This window comes from Tenrec ecaudatus, chromosome 11, assembly GCF_050624435.1.
Source record: "Tenrec ecaudatus isolate mTenEca1 chromosome 11, mTenEca1.hap1, whole genome shotgun sequence".
NCBI classification, from domain to species: Eukaryota; Metazoa; Chordata; class Mammalia; order Afrosoricida; family Tenrecidae; genus Tenrec; species Tenrec ecaudatus.
In genome coordinates, this window is record NC_134540.1 from 63847753 (window position 1) to 63868612 (window position 20860).

Below are 20860 nucleotides of genomic sequence, written 5' to 3' on the forward strand. Positions count from 1 at the left end.
TAAAAAAGCCAAGATGCCACTTTTAGGCGCTGCTGGCCCACCTGGGTATTTTCCGTGACCTCGCATGCGTGGAAAGATGGGCGACCAATAAGGAGGATCAGGGAAGATGCCTTGGAATTAGAGGGTTGTTGCAGCAAAAGTCAAATACGCCTTGGACTGCCGAGAGGGGGGACTGTCGAGAGGAGGGACTGCTGAGAGGCGTGTCATATGTCTGTTGGCAAAAGTATGGTCAGAATGGCCCTTAGAATGAGGCTAGTGAGACTCGCGTCTTTGGACATGTTCTCAGGAGGACATGCTTGATAAAGTCGAGAGGGTCAGTGAAAAAGAGGAAGACCTTTAAGGAGATGGAGTGCAACGGGAGGGTCTAACATAGCCAGGCCTATGAGAACGGCCCGGGACGGGCCAGTGTTTTACTCTGCTGCAGAGGCTCACTGGGACTCTCAGCAACTCCTTAGCATCTAACATGGTCCGTAGCATAAGCTGCCTTTGTAGGCCCCCAGACCCAACCTGAGACCAACCTTAGACTCCAGGAGGGCTGCTTCCACTGCCAGGGAGTCCTTGCTGACTCTCAGCCACCTGCTGTGGGTGTCCGAGACTCTAACTGTTGATGGGAGTAGAAAGCCCAATCTTTCTCCTGCAGAGCTGCGGGTGGTTTTGAACGGCCGACCATGAGGATTGCAGCCCAACACCTAATCCTGCTACACCACTAGGGCAGCTCGCTGGTTCTTTCCCCCTCTCTGACAAGGCAGAAGAGCTTTTCCACAGGGGATGCCTGTTGCTTTAAGCCCCAACTCTGACTGGGAGGAACCAGGAGGCAGCTGCAGAGAGCCTCCACTCACCTATGTCGGGGTGTGGCTGATACTCAGTGGGCAGGGATGGGCTGGAAGTTGGAGCGAAAAGTGAACCAGGGCTGTGTAGTGGGGGTGCTGACAGGTGCTGTCCAATCATCACTCAGATGAATGATGGGGGTGGGAGGGTGCTGGGGGTTGCGATTTCATGAGAGGCCAGACGGACCGGGAGGGCGGGGTGGGAATTTCTGTGCTGCAAGGTGATGGCAAAGACCTCGTGCCAGCGCTGCCTGTGGCTTCTTGGACAGCTTGGCCCCAAAGAGCTCAGAGCCCCTTCTCGCTCCTTCCTCAGTCCCACCCCCCCCCCCCCGCCTCTTTGTCTGACTTTCCTAGGGTAAGCAGTGCGGGTGAGTGAGCTCTGGGACAAGAATAGGATCCTCCAGCCCAGCCAGGTGTTGGAACACTTTGGCCTACCTGGTAGCACTTTTGCCATTTCCATCTTGGATCGCAGCCAGTGGCAAGCTCGCCACTTCCTTTCATTTGAACACACACACACACACACACACACACACACACACACACACACACACACACCCCTCCCCCCAACCAGAGCATTAGTCTGTCCACTGAGTCTAAGAAGCCGCCGCCAATTCTTGTGAAAGGACCAGACATGGGCTCTTTGGGGTCCTCTAGGCTGGCCCACACCCTGGCCCATTTCGGGAGTGCCACTGGGAAGGGCCTGGGGGAGTTTCAGAGTGTTTTCCCTCCCTGCTCAAAACCCTTTACAAGCCTGCTAGGAAAACCGCTGATGGAGGCATCTGCCAGGCAGGGCCTGACCTCCCTTCCCTGCCACCAGGCCTGGTGCTTTCTCAGCTGAGTGAGTGGGCAGGAGGCTGGGCCCGGGCACAGGGAGTGCTCGGTGGTGAGGAAAGCAGAAGCGTGGGCTCATGGGGGACTTGGAGCCAGGCGGCTTGCTCCATGCTCTGGGGCCCAGCTGTGGGTCTCTGGCTGGGCTGCTCTGGAGGCCTGGGAGCTGAAGTGGTTCTGCAGAGAGGGATGGAGAGGCGAAGCAGGGGACACATTTCTTTTATCTTTTCAATTATATTGATTTTGTTGTTGAGACTATACACCGCCAAACATACACCAATCCCAACAGTGTCTCCGTGCGCACTGGTTGCTAGGTGCCCTCAAGGTGGCCCGACCCACGGAGACCTCAAGCACTGCCTGGGGCTGCGCCTGAGCCCCTGGCTGCAGCCACGGTGTCATTCCGTCTCCTTGAGGGCTGCCTCTTTTTCTGTCACCATGATTAGTGGCACGGATTAGATTCGTCCAGTTCTGCAATCATTCTCACCCTCATTTCCTGAATTTTCCCTCCCCGCTTCTTGATGTCAATTCAACCCTCTGCCCCCAAGGTTCCTGTCTAACAATGGGCATGAGCATTGTCGATTTGCTCTCCTATGGGTAGTTGTTTAAAGAGCAGAATGCTCAAGGCTGGACGTTTTATTCCAGTTAAACTAAACTGCTGTTCAGTTTTAAGATGACTTCAGGGGATCTAAGGAGCACTGGTGACTTGGTGGGTCACACCAGGTCGGAGGTTTGCACCCACCAACCACTGGAGAAAGATGGAGCTGTCGGCTTCCGGAAACCCCAGGGGGAAGTCTGGCTCTGCTCTACAGAATCACTGAGTTGGAATAGACTCCATGCCTGTGGGTTCAAGGAATCTCTTTGGTTTAAGGCTTAAAGATCATCTTAGGGCAGTGGTTTCAGGGGTCCTTTCACCCTCTAGAAAGTCCAGTGTCCATGAGCCCATGACATTTGCAGAACCAACCACTGAATGAGGACCCTGGCGGATCAGGGAAAGGCGGGGATGGCTCTGAAATTGTCAGCTTGGTGGGTTCTGCATTGGAGAGTGTGGCAGTTATATAATCTGTCAGCTTGTCAATTAGGTTGCAGCTTGATGACCTCATTTGGAGGCATGAAGGAGATAAATAGCTCGCTGAAAGCCAGACACACTCTCTCCCTGCGAGACACTCTTGTTGACAAGCCACATGGAGACACACTGATGGAGCCAGAGCCCTGGAACTGGAGGGACCACGTGGAGACCCATGCCAGTGCTGAGATGCTTCCATCACTATAGATTGGTATTATACATATGGGCTAACATTGAACATATGGACTTGATCTGGACTGGGTTGGGATGTTTTCTTAATATACTATTACACTTTTACAGCAGAACCCTGGACCTCGATGCTAATCCATTCTATAAGCGTCGAGATGCAATGCAGTTGAGTTCTGAATCAATTTTTCCCACAAGAAAAAATGAAAACGGATTAATCAGTTCTTTTTACCCTAGGCTTGACTTTTTATACAAAACATTACACAGAAATTTCAAAGTAAATAAGTTTAGAGTTAAATAATATCATTTAAATAAGATGCAGCAAAAAAAACCCCAAAAATAAATAAATAAATAAATAGATAAGGTGCAGCATTAAAAAGTTTAACAACTACAGTATGGCCCATACCTTGAGGTTGAGGGGGATCTGGATCTGTGGACATGGATGTGGAGAGGAGGTATGGAGAGAGAGTCATTGTTTGGAAGGGGAATCCCCTTCCATAAAATCCACTGGTAGCTGCTTTTCAGGAGTTTTTTCCCTTCTTTGCCTGTTTTCACTAGGACCTGGTTGGCTTTCTCTAAAAAAAAAAAAAAATCTGTCTGATGTGGTCTGCTGTTGACATTTCCTTAACTGTTTTCTAAAACGGTTTACTGAATTATCATCAACAATATTGATAACACGGTTAACCAGTTCTTTATGATGATTCTTTTCAAATAACTCTTTCTTAGGACCCATGTTTTTTATCTAAAAATTGTACAAAAACTCATCGGACAGGGCAAGATATGACAAAATAATAATTGATAAATTATCAAGGGTTCATGAGGGAGGGAGGGGGGAGCGGGAAGGGAGGGGAACAAAAGAGGAGCTGATGCCAGGGGCTTAAGTGGAGAGCAAATGTTTTGAGAATAATGAGGGCAAAGAATGTACAAATGTGCTTTACACAATTGATGTATGTATGGATTGTAATAAGAGTTGTATGAGCCCCTAATAAAACAATTTAAAAAAGGAAAGAAAGCCACAAAAACTAAGAAAATTATAACAAAATGCTTGCAACATAATGGCAAAAGGTTTAAACAATGTGCACTAACAACACCAACTAACGCACAGTGACCCAAACATGAACTGCTTTTGTTTACAAAAATCATGTGCACCTGGTAGGATTCCGATGTTTCGTTCAAGTTCCAATGCAAAACATTCTCAACATTTCCCATCGAAATCTGATTATATTGGGTACTGATGCGGTCGAGTAGTGGGATGCTACTCTATAAAACTCTTTCTTATACACATATGAGTGTTTATGAATTTGTTTCTCTGGTCAACCCAGACAAACACAGAGGGGAGGGGACATGGAGGAATGCCAGCTTGACTGTCTTCCATGACCCTGTCAGGAGCCAAAGGGCCTGGTGGCATGGTGGGTTAAATCTTGGACTGCTACCATGTAAGGCTGGTGGTTTAAACCTCCCAGACCGTAGAAGGGAACATGAGGAGGTTGTCTGCTCCTGTTACAGAAGAACAGTCTCAGAGACCCCAAGGCGCCATACTAGTCTGTACCACCTAAGGTCTCCGTGAACCAGAATTGGCTGGATGGCAGTAGGTTTGCTGTTTGGTTCTGAGGATCCAGGAAACCATGGAGAGGATACGCTTCTCATCCTTGTCCAGGAAGCCTGGGAAACCGAGCCTGAATTTGTTCTAGTTTGTCCAGAGTTCACCTTCTGGGACTTAAAAATTCCTTTATTTTTGGTCATGTAAGTAACACAGGAAAACATTCTCTTAGGAAATAATTTAGGCCACACAGAATGCCAAAGCCTTCACTACCATTGTCTGGCCCCTGAGGCAACCTCTCAGTGCCTCTGCCACTGGGGCTCATGTGGTCTAATTATGTCAGTAATTTTGTACCCAAAGCGGTACATTGTTTTGCATAAAATTTGTTGTTTAATATCGTAGGCCTGTAATTTTTAAGAAATTACTCATTTTAATCTCTCTAGTAGACATTCCACATATGATAAGCTTCTTCTGATAGTTAACATTTACCCCAAGCCACACTCGGGATTACTGCCAGGGAGGTTAATTTAACCTATGGTCCATGCTGCCCAGGGTGGGGGGGGGCGGATGACGGGGAGACCACTGCCATGAGAGGGTGCAGACCCTGCCCAGTGAAGTGGAGATCAGTATAACCCGGAATGTGGAGTGGGTCCCGGCTGAGGAAGAAACACTCGACTCTGCCATAGGACCTAGGGCCTGGGGAGTGCAGTGAGACCGGCGGCAGCCTGCTGCGCTGGAGAGCATGGCGGGGAGTGTGCTAGGAGCGCAGGACGCCCTTATTTGTAGGGCAGAAGCACAGAGGAGGAGAGAAGTCTGCCATGGGTACTGTCTTGTGACACATTCTGGGGGTCGCTGCGGCTGGTTCTGCTGCTCTCCCCGCAGTGGTTCTGAGAGCAGGGATGGGTCTGATGGCTGAAGCACTGGTGGGTAGGTGTGCTTTTTTGGGGTGAGGTGACCAAGGAAGCATTGGATGGACCATTAGATCACTCTGTTCTTAGGCTCCCTTCCTATGAACCGATTTTCTCGTTGAAGGCTGCCCTGGACAACCATGTGGACCCAAACATACTGGGTGGGAGACAATTCTCCTCAGACCTCGGGCCTGCTTTAGGGCTTAGCAGGCAGGGTTTATAATGTGCTGGAGTCCTGCTGAGTCAGCCTCAAAATGGCGCTGAAAGAGCAGGGGAATTCTTTGATGCCGGGTCATCTGACAGGTCAAGGCTAGAATAATATCTCCCACAAACCAACTTCATCACTCTCCCCGCAGCCAGGGCCTGAGGCCAGATGCTCAGGGAGGTTCAGCCATAGGCTAGAGGCTCAGCTTCCATGTTCAGCCGGGAGAAACTAGCTCAGGCTCTGGAGCCCTGAGGTGAGTCTTGAAGCCAGCTCTTGAGTGCAAGGACATAGGATGACTTCCTGGCACCTCATCTGGGGAGGATGACCCAGGGACCCTCAGTGTGTGCTATTGAAGGAGGGGAAGGAGCAGGGTCCCTCAGTGCCCTGATCACACCATTCTCCATCCTGCCCTCAGGCCCTCCCTTGCCTCCTGCAGTCCCTGGGTAAAGAGATCTTAGATCTGGGGAGATGTTATCCACCTGGGGTCCTGGCCCTCCCCCAGGTCTGCCTTCCCAAGGGCAGATTGTCCTACCAGGGCTGTGCCCCAGGGTGGCACATGTGTCTACAAAGCCCCTCCATCTGTATGACGGGGCTGGGTGGGATGAGAAGGTGCAGACTGGGAGCCCCCATTTAGGTGGAGAACTCCCTAGAAGCCACCACCTTCTCCAGTTGAACCTGACCTGCCAGGTGGTTGTGATGGCTCATGTCCCAGGGACAGGGGACAGAACATGCTCATAGATGACAGTTTGTCACCGCAGCTCATACCTGCAGCGTGTAGTTGTGAGGAATGTGGCACTGGGTCACTCCCTCCGCTTGTCCCCACAGTCCGAGCACTTCAAGACGACATCGCAGAAAGTGGCTCGCAAGTTCTGGTGGAAGAACGTGAAGATGATTGTCATCATCTGCGTGGTCGTCTTCATCCTCATCCTCTTCATCGTGCTCTTTGCCACGGGTGCCATCCCTACTTAGGGGGCCCTGTCCCCTCCCATCTCAACCGGGCCTGCCCTTCCCACCTCCCACCCTCCTCCACTCGGTATGCTGCTTGGTCCTGAGGGCCCTCTGCACACTGCCTGCCCCAGGGAGCACCTTGGTCGCCCCAGAGTAGAGAGTTGGACAAAGGTCACGTCTCACAGGTCCTCAGCATGGGTTGGAGACACACAGAGGGCTCCGTGTACAGCTGGGAATCTGATGGCAATAAACTGTGGGTAATAAAGACCTGTCAATATCCAGGGGGCATGCGTGTGTGCGTGTGTGTGTGTGACAGACGATTTGCTCCTTTCCATGTCCTGACCTCTCCGTGTCTTGGCTTCCTTTAGACACTGGCTGGCGTCTTCTCACTGGAGACCGGGTCAGGGGTGAGGTGGACAGCTGATGTTTGAGGAGCAGGATGGGGGCTCCCCACAGTTGTTGCCTCCTTCTTTGTCCTAACCCTTTCATTGCCACAGGCCTCACAACCTGTGCTGAGCAGAGTGTTCTGTGGTGTTGCCCTATGAGAAAGCCTCAGTGAATTCCAGTGTATCTTGTGAGACTCTAGAGCAGGCGTCCTCAAACTATGGCCCACGGGCCACATGTGGTCCACTGAGGACATTTGTCCAGCCTGCCAGGTGCTTTTGCCCCGTTTGTTTTTGTTTTTTTTTTACTTCAAAATAAGATATGTGCAGTGTGCATAGGAATTTTTCATAGTTTTTTTTTTTATCAAACTATAGTCCAGCCCTCCAACGGGTCTGAGGGACAGTGAACTGGCCCCCTATTTAAAAAGTTTGAGGACCCCTGTTCTAGAGTGTCTCCTGGCACCTGGTGAGACCCTTTATTCCCCTGTGGCTGGAAGTGGGAGGCAAACAGGAAGCTAGCTTGGGTCATGGCAGAGGGCCCGAGGCCCCTCCTTGTTACAGCCCTGCTGCAGCCTAGAACCTCAGTGCAGTTACTGGAATGCCATTCCTTTTCTTCCGCGAATTCTGTTTGTCTGTGTCCGACCCTGTCCTTCTGGGACTTACAGAGCCTCTGGGTCTCAGCTGACCTGAGTGGTGAGTGTCTGCCCCATGTCCCATGGCTGGACACAGTCAGTGTCACAGGACAGGGCCTGTGGGCCTCCTCCTAGTCCATAGACAATGGGCTCTGTGTCTCTGGACCTCCCTCCTCCCTCCTTCCCACCAGGTCCACCCCTTCCCTCTCCACCACCCCCCTTTTCTTCTCCTAGGGTTTAGTCTACTCTGATTTGGGGGAAGTCATTTGGTTTGCCATTTGGGAAAAACACGTACTGTGGGGAGGGGGTGGGGCAGGCCCAGGGGTGGGAGGCAGACTTGGAGCTAAATATCTTTCAAATCTCGTCCTACAATCCCGGGAGAGAGCAGGAAGAGTCCATCTTCTCTCTGCTGAGTCTGCTCCTCCTGCGCTGGGAAGACAAGTTTCAACCACCCAGGGACCAGTGAGACCTGGGGGAAGGGAGGGGGAAATCTCTGTGGGGCTGTGCTCCCAAGGTCAGCCCCAGGGAGGAAAGCCCCCATCTACTTCCTCAGGGAGGGCTCTCTTTCAAGAAGGTTGCGTGGGAACGGGTGGCTGTCCATTTGTCTGCAGCAGAGGGGGCCGCGTGAAGATGGCGCGTTCGCTCAGGAAGCAGCAGCCTTGTCACTGACCCGATGGCACACCCAGGTGTGGCAGGGCAGAAGGGTTCCACGCTGCTTCATCTTTAAGAAGCAGATCATTAGGCCTTTTTTCTCAGTGTCCCGCTGTGGGATCCAGGAACCCATCTTTAGGTTAGCAGAGGAATACAAACCACTCTGCCACCCAGCGACCCCGCCTTCCCCATATCACTCTTGCGAGTCGTGTCTCATGCAGCAAGTATGACAGAATGAAACCAGGTCGGATCATGGCTGGGCTTGAGACCAGGAATGCAGCTATTTACTGTGTCAACCTATCTGATTAACCCAAACCCCAACCAAACCACTGTCTGGTGATGCAGGCGCACAGTGGCCCTGTAGGACAGAGTAGAACTACCCTGAGAGTTTCCCCACCGGTGACTCTTTAGCGGGTGGGAAGCCCCGTCTTTCTCCTGCAGAGTGACTGGTGGAGCGTCTACTTTATGCTGCCCATCGCCTGGGCCAGCCCCTCCTGATACCATGCCTACAGTATGTGAGGTGAGGTCTTGCCATCTTTGCTTCTAAGGAGCATCCCGGCTGTGCTTCTTCCAACACAGATCTGCTCATTCTTCTCGAAGTCCATGGCTCATTCAATATGCTTCATCATTTAAAAGCACCCGTCTCCCCTGTCAGCCTCCATTGTCCAGCCTCGCATGTAGACGAGGCCATTGAAAACAGCATGGGTGAGTCAGGTGCGCCTCCGTCCTCGGGTGACATCTCTGTCTTTTACCCCTTTAAAGAGAGCTTTTAAAAGCGATTTGTCCTATGCCATAACACATCATTTGATTTCTTGACTGCGGTTCCCATGGGTGTTGGTGACAGATCCTAATAAACTAAAATCCCCCACAAGGTCAGTCTTTCTCCCTTTAGCAAGATGTTCCTTAATGTTCCGTTTGTGGGGGCTTTTGCTTTCTTTAAGTTGAAGTATAATCTCTACTGTCGTCTGATCTTCACCAGGAAGTGCTCTAAGTCCTCCTGGCTTCAGCAAGCAAGGCGTGTCATCCCATCGTGCAGGCTGTCCCGTGGCCTTCCTCCAATCCTGACCCTCGGCTGTTCTCCATATCGTCCAGCTTCAGGGATTCTTTGCTCAGCATCCAGATTGGATAAGTCTGGCGAGAGGATGCAACCCTGATGCACACCTTCCTCGTGTTAAATCATGCAGTATTCCTCTGTTCTGCTCAAACGACTGTCTCTAGATCCGTGACAAAGTTCCGCGTGAGCACAATGAGGTGTTCTGGTGTTCCCGTTCTCCCTATTACTCATAGCTTGTTATGGTCCGCACAGTTACTGAAACACAAGTAAACATCTTTATGATGTTCTCCCAGCTGAGTCAAGATTCATCCGATGTCAACAATGACATTTGTAACTCCATGTCCTCTTCTGACTCTGGCTTGGATTGCTGGTAGTGCTTGTCTTTAACGACTACTGCAAATGTGTTTTTGCATCATCTTCGGTAATAATTTTTACTTTTGTATAGTGTTAACAGAATTTCCAATAATTTCCATATTCTGCTGGATCGACTTTCTTTGGAAGAGGGCCCGGCATGGTTTGTTTCCAGTCCGGGAGTCAAATAGCTGGCAGTCTGTCCATTCTGGGGGCTTCCTGTGTTGCCTCCTTCTGTTGAAACATCTCAGTTGGCAGGATCCCAGCTCTCCCTGAAGTCTTTTCACCAAAGCCTTTGGGTATCTAGGAGTTCTTCCTTCAGTGGCATCTGTTCTTGAGCATAGACTCCTTCCCCAGATTAAAAAATAAAACCCATTGCCATCCAATAGATTCTGATTTAGCATGACCATGTATAGGTTTTCTGGAGCAGTAACTTTACACGGGAGAAGCCAGCCTCATCTTCGTCCCAGGAGCAGCTCACGGGTTTGAACTGCCGACTCTATGGTCAGCAGCCCAATGTTCCCCAACAGCATCCTCAGGGAGCTTGCTTTCCCATCCAAAACTCACTGCCGCCCAGTCGGTTTCACACAGAGCGACCCCAGGGCGATGCGATGCCTTCCCTCCCGAAACCCAAACCCAAACTCTGACATCAAGTCGTGCGTTCTCATAGCCACTCTATCAGACAGGGTAGAACAGCCCCTGTGGAGGTCCCAGACTGTAACTCTTTAGCGGAGTAGAAAGCCCTTTGGGCTTGATGGCCAGATCCTCTCTCCAAGGTAGCAGACACCCACCCCCTGGCTCGTTGGTGGCTGTCTCCAGCGCCCACACAGGTGTCTGTTGAATGGAGTGAGTGTGCCTCCTAAGCTCATCGGGGCAAACCGACCTCGGGTGCAGGGGGTCTCCCTGGGCTGGGTTCCGAGCGCACGCCACAGTTTGGGACCCCGAGGTGCGCCAGCGCGCAGCCCCGGCACCAGGCTATGCCGGCGTCGCCACCAGCCCGGCGGCGCAGAGGCCAGAGGCTGGAACGCTCCTGGGAAGAGGCGCGCCCGGCACGGGTCCCTGCGGCAGGGCCCTTCCGAGTGGATTCCCTTTCCGTTGTCGCTGCAAGCTAGGAAGGCGCGCCCCCGCCGCCGCCCGCCCCGCCCCGCCCCGCCGTTTCCTTTCGAGCCGCGGCCCCGGGCGCCGCCGCCGCCCGGCGGGCAGAGCAGCCGGGAGCGCGCGAGGCGGCGGCGGCGGCGGCGATGGTGAGGGGCCGGCCGGGCGGCTGGGAGCTGGGTGGAGGGCGAGCTGGGGCCGGGAGACAGGAGTCCGGTCCCGCAAGGGCGTCCTCCGGGCACCCCGCGTTCCGGGCACCGTGGCCTCGGCGGGGAGCGCGGGCGCCGGCCAACCCTGCTTGGAGAGTGCAGCGGGGAGCGGGCACCGGGCGCGCCCCGTCGGGGCCTGCGGGCTTCCCCCTTTCTGCAGCGGCGTCGGTGCGCGCACCGGCTCAGCTCCGGGCTGGGAACCCATGGGCGCCCACTCACCAGCGCTGTGACCCCCGGCAAGACACTGAACCGCCCCAAGTCTCCTTTTCCGCATGCTAGAAGTGGGGTCCGCAGTCGCTGCCGTGCTGGGCTCTAGCGAGGTGAATTGAGACAGAACTCCCGAGCCCTCTGGACCCGCTCCTAGCCGGGTGGCTCTGGCGGTGACCTCTTGAGAGGCTGTGAGAAGCCAAGCCTGGCCTGGGCGTTGGAAACCTGAGCAGATGAGGCAGTGCCAGCCCAGCCCCTGCCAGGGTGCTGGAGGGCAAATTCCTTCCCAAGGGGAAAGTGAAAGAAAGAGCTTTGCACAAGTTCTTCTGAAGTGATCAGTGTGGCCCAGGCCCGGTCCCCTCCGAACCCCTATCTCATGACACCTTCCAGAGTTGAGTCATCCGCTCTCCCACGGCAGACTTTGTCACCAACTGCCATCTCTGAGGCAAAGGTATCAGGAGCAGCCACTGCCAGTTACCTCCCTAACCCCCCCCCCCACACACACACCCTTGGATGAGCTGGGTGATGGATAGGGCCTGGCCTGGGGTGGTCACCTGGAGGCCCTCATCTCTGGGGGGAACTGGAGGCAGGAAGAGGAAGTGGGGCCGGAAGGTAGTGCTGAGCTGGGAGGTCAAGGCAGGAAACGCAGGGAGGTCCTGAGAATGGACAGAGCCCAGAGCCCCCTTCCAAGTATGCAGGACCGAGGACCAGGCAGTGGGAGGGATGGGCTTCTAGCTGACCGTCAGTATTTGGGGAGAAAAGTGAGGAATCTCTGGAAGTGAAGGCAGAGGACAGGATACTTTGGAGGGGCTGGATATTGGAACACTTGGGGTGGGAGGGGTGGGGATGCCTCTTACTATTTGAGGTCAGTAGTGGATCAGAATCTGGGGGAATCCTGTTGATCTCCCTTCTCGCACCTGGCCCGCCCTGTGTCTCTTTCAGCCTGCCCCTTTCTCTCCGACAGCCCTTTCCTCCACCTTCTTCCCAGCTCCTTTCCACCTGCCCACCTTCCCTCCCCTGCCCTTCTCTTACCCTGTGACTCATCCCTACAAGCTTTGCATTGGGCATTTCCTCCGTGCTAGACATGGCTGCCGCTGGGAAAGTTCCAGAGCGGAGCAAACAGTTTGTGTTGGATGACCGATGAAAGGGTTAGTGGTTTGAACCCACGTCAGAAGGAAGGTCTGGCATTCTGCTTCCGAAAGGTCTGCATCCTTTGACAGCCCCTGAAGCATTTCTTCTCTGTGCATGTTGGCCAACTTCACCGTGTGTGGGAAGCAACTCGCCTAAAGGTTGGTGGTTCAAATCTACCCAAAGTGTGGTGGAACAAAGACCTGTGATCTGTTTCTGTCATGATTGCCACTGAGAAAACCCTACGGAGCAGGAAGGAGCCAAGGAAACATGGACGCTGAGCAAGTCCTTCCCTTCATTCTTCCATCGCAGGGAGGGTCCACTCCCCTGCAGTCCAAGGAATTCCTGTTTGGAGCCCCCAGCGTCTCCCACCGGCACTCAAACTGGCATGTTAGGCATCAGGGTAATCTTTCGGCAGTCAGTTAAAGCATTGGGCTGCATTCTCCCTGCATCCAGTGTGCTCTAGCGGCTCAGATGCAGATCCCCAGAGCCCATGTCAGGTCACCTTCCAGATCCTGAGCTCACTGGCTCTGTGGTTTCGAGCAGACAGGTGATTTTGCCCCTCTGGGCCTCAGTGTCTTGTAAACTTAGGTTACCCAGACCAGGCTCAGCGCGCTGTCATGAGGATTCAGTGAGACCAAGTGAGGGGACAGCAGCAGCACAGAGGTGAGCTCTTTGATTAGTGCCTAAGATGATGGCTTACCATGAGAAAAACCTGCTCCGCAGCCTCTCCTGCCTGATGGACACAAACCAGATGCGGGATATCAAAGACCTGGGTCAGGTCCTGTGTTTAGTTCTCCTGTATTTAGTTCGAAGCAAATAGGCAGAAGTTGGCAACAGGGAAGACCATGGCTGGCGGTGGAGGAGCCCTGGGTAAACGGTGGTTAAGCGTCCTTGACAGCCAACCAGCAGATGGCCTTTCAGACCCCTTAGCTGCTCTGCTGGAAAAAGGTGTGGCAAGGTGTTTCCCTGAATATCAGGACTCTGAAAACCCGACGGGGCGGTTCCACCCTGTCTGTGGTTCATTGGGAGTCAGACTTAACTTGATAGCATTGGGTTTGGGCTCTCTGTCCTTGGCTGCACATTTTGTTAAAAATAGCTAAGAGGTTTTCGTGACCCTGAGTCAGGGTTCTTGTTGAGGATACGAAAGCAGCCACGGGAAATTTGGGCTACATCCCATCATCAGGGCTATTGTTTACTGAGCATTTAATATATGTCGGGCATTGTGCCAAGCATTTTATTTCTAATATGTGATATAATTCTTCCAACAGCACGGTGAAGTGGATATTATGGTCACTAGTTCACAGATAAAGGAAGCAGAGGGTCAGAAAGGTCACGTCCTCAACTGTGGGTCACTCAAGTGGTGAATGACAGGAGGGGTTTGGACAAAACGCTTAATTCCACACCTAGCGAGTGCTAAGGAGGGAGGAGGTAATAGGCCCAAGCTGTGCACCGGCTCTCTGAGGCTGAGGGCAGCTGGGTTTCTGGAGCATAAACAAGGGGGTGAGGCGGGAGACAGGAGAGGTTTGGGCCAGCTGTGTTTTCGGAAGAGGAACCAGGGTTTATTAACCTGGGAAACCCTAAATGGTGATTTAAGTTTCCTAAGAGGCATCTCCTGGACCAGGGCTCCTCAAACTTTTTAAACAGGGGGCCAGTTCACTGTTCCTCAGACTATTGGAGGGCCGGACTATAGTTTAAAAAAAAAACAAACTATGAACAAATTCCTATGCACACTGCACATATCTTATTTTGAAGTAAAAAAAATGGGGCAAAAACACCCGGTGGACTGGCTAAATGTCCTCGGTGGGCCACATGCAGCCCACGGGCCGTAGTTTGAGGACCCCTGTTCTGGACAGAGGATAACAGTCTGTCAAGGACATTTCCTGCGTTAACTATCACCCTCTGAATGCCAACGGAACTGCAGTTCCCACCCCCCCACCCCCCTCCGAAGCTGGCTCAAAACCTCAAGCCCTGCAGGCCCCTGGCAGGTCTCGGAAATGCCTCCCTCACCCACCCTTCCTCTCCACGCTCTCTGCCCCCGCCCACCTGGCCACCATCTCCTCACACTTCTTGTGGATGGCGCTTTGCCACTACTGCCCTGAGCTTCCTCACTCCACCCCCCCACCCTCACCCCCACCCCCACCCCACCCCCACCCCGGCCTCACTGACAGGAACATGTGCCCGAAGCACCTTCTCCAGTGCCCTCTGCATTGGCTCTGGCTTCAGCACTCTCTCCAAAGTGGCCTCCAGGTTTCAGCTGCTACTGTTTCCTGGGGCCCCCTCTACCCTCCGCCTAGACGCACCCTGTCTACAGTCTCCCAATGCCCTTTGGGCCCCCGACTCTCTATACCATCAATGGCACTCCACCCGGGGCCCCACTCTGCCACCCCAGTTCTGGGAGTCACCTCTGGGGGCTGCTGCAACACTTGCTATTTCTCTCTTACATGTAACTCTTGACTCCGTCCACATTGTATCACTTGAGCCTCTCTTCCTCGCCAGACTGAAACACAGAAACAAACCAAACGGAAGTTGCTGGGTGGATGCCCATTGGAAGCAACCCCCCAGGTGTCCAGATGCAATCCTGCTCCATAGAATTCTCCCTGGTGGGTTGAGTTTTTTTTAAAGTAAATCAATCACCAGGCCTCTTTTCCAAGGCTTCTCAGGATAGACAGGAGCCTTGGTGGCAATGTGGTTAAGCACCGGGGCTCTGCTCAGACAAGGCCAGCCATTGGAAACCACCAGCTGCTCCACAGAAGAGAGACGAGGCTTTCTAGTCCTGTAAGGAATTACAGTGTGGGCACATCTCCCCTGTCCGACAGGATCTCTGTGAGCTGGAATCGACTCCATGGCCATGGGTTTTGTGTTTTGGTTTTCTGCGCAGATTAAAACGCCAACTTCATGGTTAGTCCTGGGATGCTTTCACCACCTGGCCATGCAGGGATTCGGAAAGAGCAGACACGGTGTGTGCAGGTCGATCAATGTGCACTATGAGCCAAAGGACCCCTAGTGGTCAGCACTGCAGTGCTCAGCTGCCAACTCACTGAACGGTTGGTTAATCTGGTTAATCGGACCCACAATTGCCTCTGCGTGGGGGCAACCTGGTGAGCTGTTACAGCCTAGAAAATCCTATGGGGCTGCTCTACCCTATCCTCCCGTGGGGTTGATAGGTGTTGAGGTGGACAGATGACACCTAATGACCAGCCTGTGGCAGGCACAGGGCTGAGTTAGGCGGTGGTGTAAATCAGACCTGGTTCCTGCCCTCTGGGAGCTTACACCTGTTCACAGCCTGTAGTTCTCCAGAGTGCAAACTGTTGGTGCTACCTAGCAACTCACCTGTCCCAACGTTAGCAAAGAGCTGCACATCCAGCCAGTGTGTCTCCCTTCTGCCGGAGTGGGCCCAGGAGGACCCACGGCGTGGCTCCGAGGCCCAGGCTCGTATGAATGCTGAATGCGTACTTAGGCACCATGCCAGCCTGGGGTCCATGCAGGTGTGGCTTCACACAGGGGTGGGGGGTGCAGGCTGACACGCTGCAGCTGAAGGCACAGCCAGCTTTCCCGGAGAATGTGACCCGGTATCACCCCTTGTTGGAGAACAAGCTAACAGCTGTCCTGCGAAGAGTACAAAAAATAAGACGCAGCACCCCTCCGGTCTCCCATGGGGATTCTCATTTTCAAATCTCTGCCCTTTCCCAAGTCTCTGTCTTGGGCCCATTGGGGTTGGGGATCTTCAAAGGCCCACTGGTGTGCGGGCTTGTTGAGTAATATAGACTTGTCATGAGAGTAATGACCAGTGGTCCCGAAATAAACCCGAACCCAAACCAAACCTGTTGCCCAATTCTGACTCCTCACGGCCTCAGAGGATCGAGCAGAACTGCCCCTGTCGGTGTCCAAGGCTTGAGTGTTCGTGGAGCGGACCGCCACATCATTCTCTGTGGGACCGCTGGGGGGTTGGAAATGCCAACCTTTCGGTTAGCTTCTGAGCGCTTTCACCACTGCGCCACCAGTACCCCTTGACTCAGGGCAAGTTTTACAGCTCTGCCATCCCTCCTCCTAGGCCCAGGCTCTGCTCACCACCCCCACCCACCCCCCTCTACTGTGCAGGTCCTTTCCTGTCCCATCTCTCAGCAGGCTGGGTAAATATTTGCAGATTTGAGCTACAGATGCCTGTCCCTCTAAGCTCCCGCTGGTCTGGATAAACATGCCGGGCTAACATTTCTGAGGACAGAGGGCTGCTTGGGGATAAGGGTGAAAATGGTGTGCTGGTGGCGTCTGTCCTCCTCTGGGTAAATAAGGGAGAGGGAGGGTTGTTGTGAGCTTTGACAGCCTGAGGTTGATAGCTGGGAGGCTGAGGTCAGACATTCACCTACCTTCCAACCTCTGTCCCCATTATGATGCCCACTGACTGCCCCTCTCGTGGGCCTCTCTCCTTTCCCGAGACCTTGAGGCCTCATTGCAGAGACCACCGTTCTGAGCTTCAGTAGGGGATTAACAGGTTACCATTCAGGGACAGCTCAGGATGTAGTTCTTTGGTCAGAATGGCCTCTTCTCAGAAGTGCCTGCAGGTTGTGTAACACTGGCCCAGGCAAGTGTTACACTGCTCGTTTAGTTCTGCTGCTAAATGCCCACTCAGACATTACTTGGACCAGTAAGCCTTGATCCAAAGGCACCCCATTCTAGCTCCGTAGGTCAGCAAACTCAGCTTCTACCAAGGCTCCTCTAGCTAGCCTCCTGCCTGAAGGTGCTTAGCTTTCTTGCTCTGGGGGCTGGAATCCCCCCGCACCATCTCCTACTGGTCTCCTGGCTCTGCTGCCATCAGTTTGCTGCTGCTGCTGCTTGTTGCTCTCATTTCTGGTGTTACAGCTTCCCCTAGGTTGAGCAGGTTCCCAGGGTAGGGTTCATAGGCCCATGGGTGCACTCCACTCCTGCCTGTTTGCCTCTGGGATAGCTCAACTCAAGATTCAACTCAGCTCACTGCCATTGCTGTCAATTCTGACTGAGCAACCCCATGGCACAAAGTAGAAGTGCCCATACAGGTTTCTCAGACTGCAAGTCTTTACGGGAGTAGGAAGCCTCTTCTTTTCTGTGGAGTTCTTGGTAGTTTTGAACTGCTGACCTTGAGGTTATCAGGCCAAAGCATAACCCATTATACCACCAGGGCTCCAGGTGGGATGTTAAAATAGGGTGCCCTATATCTATTGGCATGCTCCCATCCCCACAAGGGTGCCACACACCTTATTTACATTATTAGCAAGCTAGCCATTCTCCTTGATGGACAACACACATCTTATTTGCAGAGCCCCATCTGCTCAGTCACTTGGTGGGAGTTACATAGAAGGGGCAAGTTAAATAATTCATTTCACCACAATAGGCTTTAGTGCAGTTGACCCATTCCCTGAGAACTTGCAGTGGTCAGGACTCTGCTGGCCTTCTGGGACCCTGGGGTGGTGGAGGATGGGAGCAGGGGACTGGTCCCTGCCCTCCCTCTGGGAGCTCCTGATCTATTTGGGGAGAGAGGACACATACACTGGGAATGCTCAAAGGCTGTGTGAAAGGCAGCTGCCAATCCTCCAGGAGGATTTCTGGACAGGCGAGAGGTGGTCTCCTGTGGCCACCAGATCCTTCACAACACTTAAGTTCTCCTGTTCTAAGTGGAGTTCAGTCAAGTGCCAATGTCTGCTCTGGTAGACAATCGGGGATATGGGCTGGCAGGAGTGGGATGTGTGGGGAGGAGATGGGAGCAGAGATGGGCTGCGGGAGCCTGGCAGGCTTAAGAGGGGAGGAGGCAGCCACTGTGGTTTGTTCATCCAAGGATGCTCATCTCGCTGAAATGTCCCCCAGCCTGCTCCTGGCCCTCCAGCCCGCCCCCACCCCTGCCTCCTCTTCTGTGGTTTTCTCAGTCCCGCCTCCAAAGCCCAGTTAGTTCCTTTTGTGCCCACCACCCATATTTCCTCTTTCCCCTAAGGAGCCCTCGTGACATAGTGGCTTACCCTCAGGGCTGCTAACTGCCAGGTCAGCAGTTCAAACCCATCTGCTACTCATTGGGAGAAAGGTGAGGCTCCTCTGTTCCTACACAGATTGACAGCCCTGGAAACCCAAATGGGCAGTTCTATTTTACCCTACAGAGTCACTATGAGTCAACATCAACTCATTGTCAGTGAGTTTGGGTTGATTTCATCTTCTGCCTTCTAAGTTTGGACTCTACGCCTCTAGGTCCCTGGTCCTCTGAAATGAGGAGAGGCTAGTGCCTGGGCTGAGAACCCAAGGGTGGGGCTCTTCCCTGTGAATAGCACCATAGGAGAGCTGGAAGGCTGCAAGCCAAAGGCCAGGAGGCTGAAGTTGCCAGACAGTGAAGGAACCTACCCAGGTGCTGATGTGGAGGGTAGGGGCAGTAGGGGCAGGCAAGACCTGGCTAGTCAGAGGCCAGAGCGGGGAGAGCTAAGCTGCTGAGTTTGGGGGAGGCAGAGGTAGGGAAGAAGAGACGAGGATTGTGGTGACCCCCAATTTTGTTCGAAACCACCAGTTGCCCCGAGGGAGAAAGACAAGACTTTCTATTTCCATAAAGAGTCACTGTTTCAGAACCCCTCACCCCTACCCTAGGGGCAAACCTACCCTGCCCTGTAGGGTTGTGGTGAGTAGGAGACCTGGGGGCACAGTGGGCTGAGTATTGGGCTGCTACCTGGGAGATGAGTGGTTCAAGCACAGCTCCTAGGGGCGGAGGGAGCAAGGTGAGGCTGTCTGCTTCTACACAAGCTTGCTGCCGTGGAAACCCTACTGAGCAGTTAGTTCTGCCCTGTCCTGCGGAGTTGCCGTCAGCCAGAATAGACCCAATGACAGCAGACTTGGGGTGGGTTCCCTTCCATCCTGCTGCAATGGAATCTGATGTATGTCTGTCCCACAGAGCTCTCTGATGGCCAGACTATATGTTTTCCTTAGCACCAGGAACTTCTGCAAGACCAGGGACAGTGTCCAAAGGGTGGTGGTGGGTGTGGGCCAGTGGAAAGCCACAGGCAGCTGGGCGATGGGCAGCAAGCATCCTGGAGCAGGTCTGCTGTGTGGGTGGAGTCCTGGGAAGGCCACACCCTGAGGCAGCCTGATGGAAGCTGAGAAGAAGGGGCCGGGGCTGACCTTTCTGCCTTGAAGGGGAGGGGCCACTAACACCAAAGGCAAGTCCCCTAACCAACAAGCCCTTCTCCCCCCTCACATCATATATGTTCATGAAGGATGCTGCCCACGCATAGAGTGGGGCTGAGGAGGCTTGGTTCTTGGGGCCACATGAGGACCCCCCTGGGGGCCTCATGCAGCCCTGACCTTGGGCTTGGTGCCCAGGCAGGGAAAGAGTTGGAGCAATGTCAGCGGCAGGCGGAAGAAGTGACGGAAATCATGCTCAACAACTTCGACAAGGTCCTGGAGCGTGATGGGAAGCTGGCTGAGCTGGAGCAGCGTTCAGACCAACTCCTGGACATGGTGTGAGGCCTGGGGGGTGAAGGGGTTGGGAGGGCATAGAAGGGGAGGAGTCCGCCAAGGGAGCTTTGAGGCTGTGTGCAGGGCCTCCAGGCCCATGGTGGGATCGGAGGCCTATTTCAGGGTCTCTGGGTTTCCCGGTGGCATCTTGGTTACGAGTTGGACTGTTCACTGCAAGGTTAGCCGTCTGAAGCCACCAGCTGCTCTGAGAGAGAAAGATGGGGCTTTCTCCTCCCGTAGAGTGACAGTCTCAGAAACTCACAGGGGCAGTTCTACCCTGTCCTAGTGGGCTGCTGTGAGTTGGCATTGACTCGATGGCAGTGAATTAGGGCTTGAGGGCATTTCCTGGGCACCCCTAGCCCAGGCATGCAATGGGCAGAGCTTAGGAAGGACCAGGTCTTTCGAGTGAAGTGGTGTGCCTTCCTAAAGGTCAAGGGCTGGCATTATTACCGGGACATGAGCCAGTCGGGCTGCAAGTCAAGGGCTACCCCATATCTGAGGCCAGGAGTCCGGCCAGGAAGGGCCAGGCAGGCTGTGTGGAGGACGGGAGCAGGCCGAGCAGGGTGGGGAGGGTGCAGGAAGAGACTAGGTTTGGCTGGGGCAGGGGCTGCTCTGAGCCTTGGGGACCCACTAACTTTTCTGGGCTGTCGACAGAGCACATCCTTCAGCAAGACGACCAAGACCCTGGCCCAGAAGAAACGCTGGGAGAACAAGCGCTGCCAGATCTACCTGGGGCTGGCGGTGGGCGGCAGCCTGCTCATCCTGCTGATTGTGCTGCTGGCCGTCTTTCTCCCCAACAAAGGCTGAGGGCCACGGTGTCAGGGCCGGGGCTGACCCGCCTGGCGTCCACTCCCTCCCGAGCCACTCCGGTGAGCCTCCAAGGCCAGACTCACTGCGTGCACCGCCGCATCTCCGTCACCCCACAGACTGACCTTTGAGAACAGCCTGGTGCCCTTGGTCATGTCAGGCTAACCCCACCTGGAGCTCAGTAAAAGCTGCTGTTTGTGTGGAAAAGCGGGTGCCTTTTGTGTGTCTGTCGAAGGTCCCTGTTGTCGGGTTGTCGGTGCTGACTCGTAGGGATCCTGTGCCCATGGAGACAAAACCCTGCCCGGTCCTGAGCCATCCTCACAGCCTGTGGTTGCGGCCACGTGTCAAGTCAGATTGTGCGGGGCCTTCGGGGGCCT

At 53.9% G+C, this 20860-nt stretch overlaps 1 protein-coding gene across 1 annotated transcript; it reads left to right on the plus strand.

Moving 5' to 3' along the window:
* The first annotated feature begins 10751 nt into the window (after window positions 1–10751).
* Window positions 10752–20654, plus strand: VAMP5 (vesicle associated membrane protein 5). Its single transcript, XM_075562533.1, has 3 exons — window positions 10752–10820; window positions 19542–19679; window positions 20331–20654. The coding sequence occupies exons 1-3, from the start codon at window positions 10818–10820 to the stop codon at window positions 20481–20483; spliced, it is 294 nt and encodes a 97-aa protein (XP_075418648.1). The 5' UTR covers window positions 10752–10817; the 3' UTR covers window positions 20484–20654.
* The last annotated feature ends 206 nt before the right edge of the window (window positions 20655–20860 follow it).

Excerpts from the sequence above, each read along its gene's own strand:
- VAMP5 (XM_075562533.1), top strand. Across the intron at positions 19,680-20,330 it reads CAGACCAACTCCTGGACATG|AGCACATCCTTCAGCAAGAC; the intron begins GTGTGAGGCCTG and ends GGCTGTCGACAG.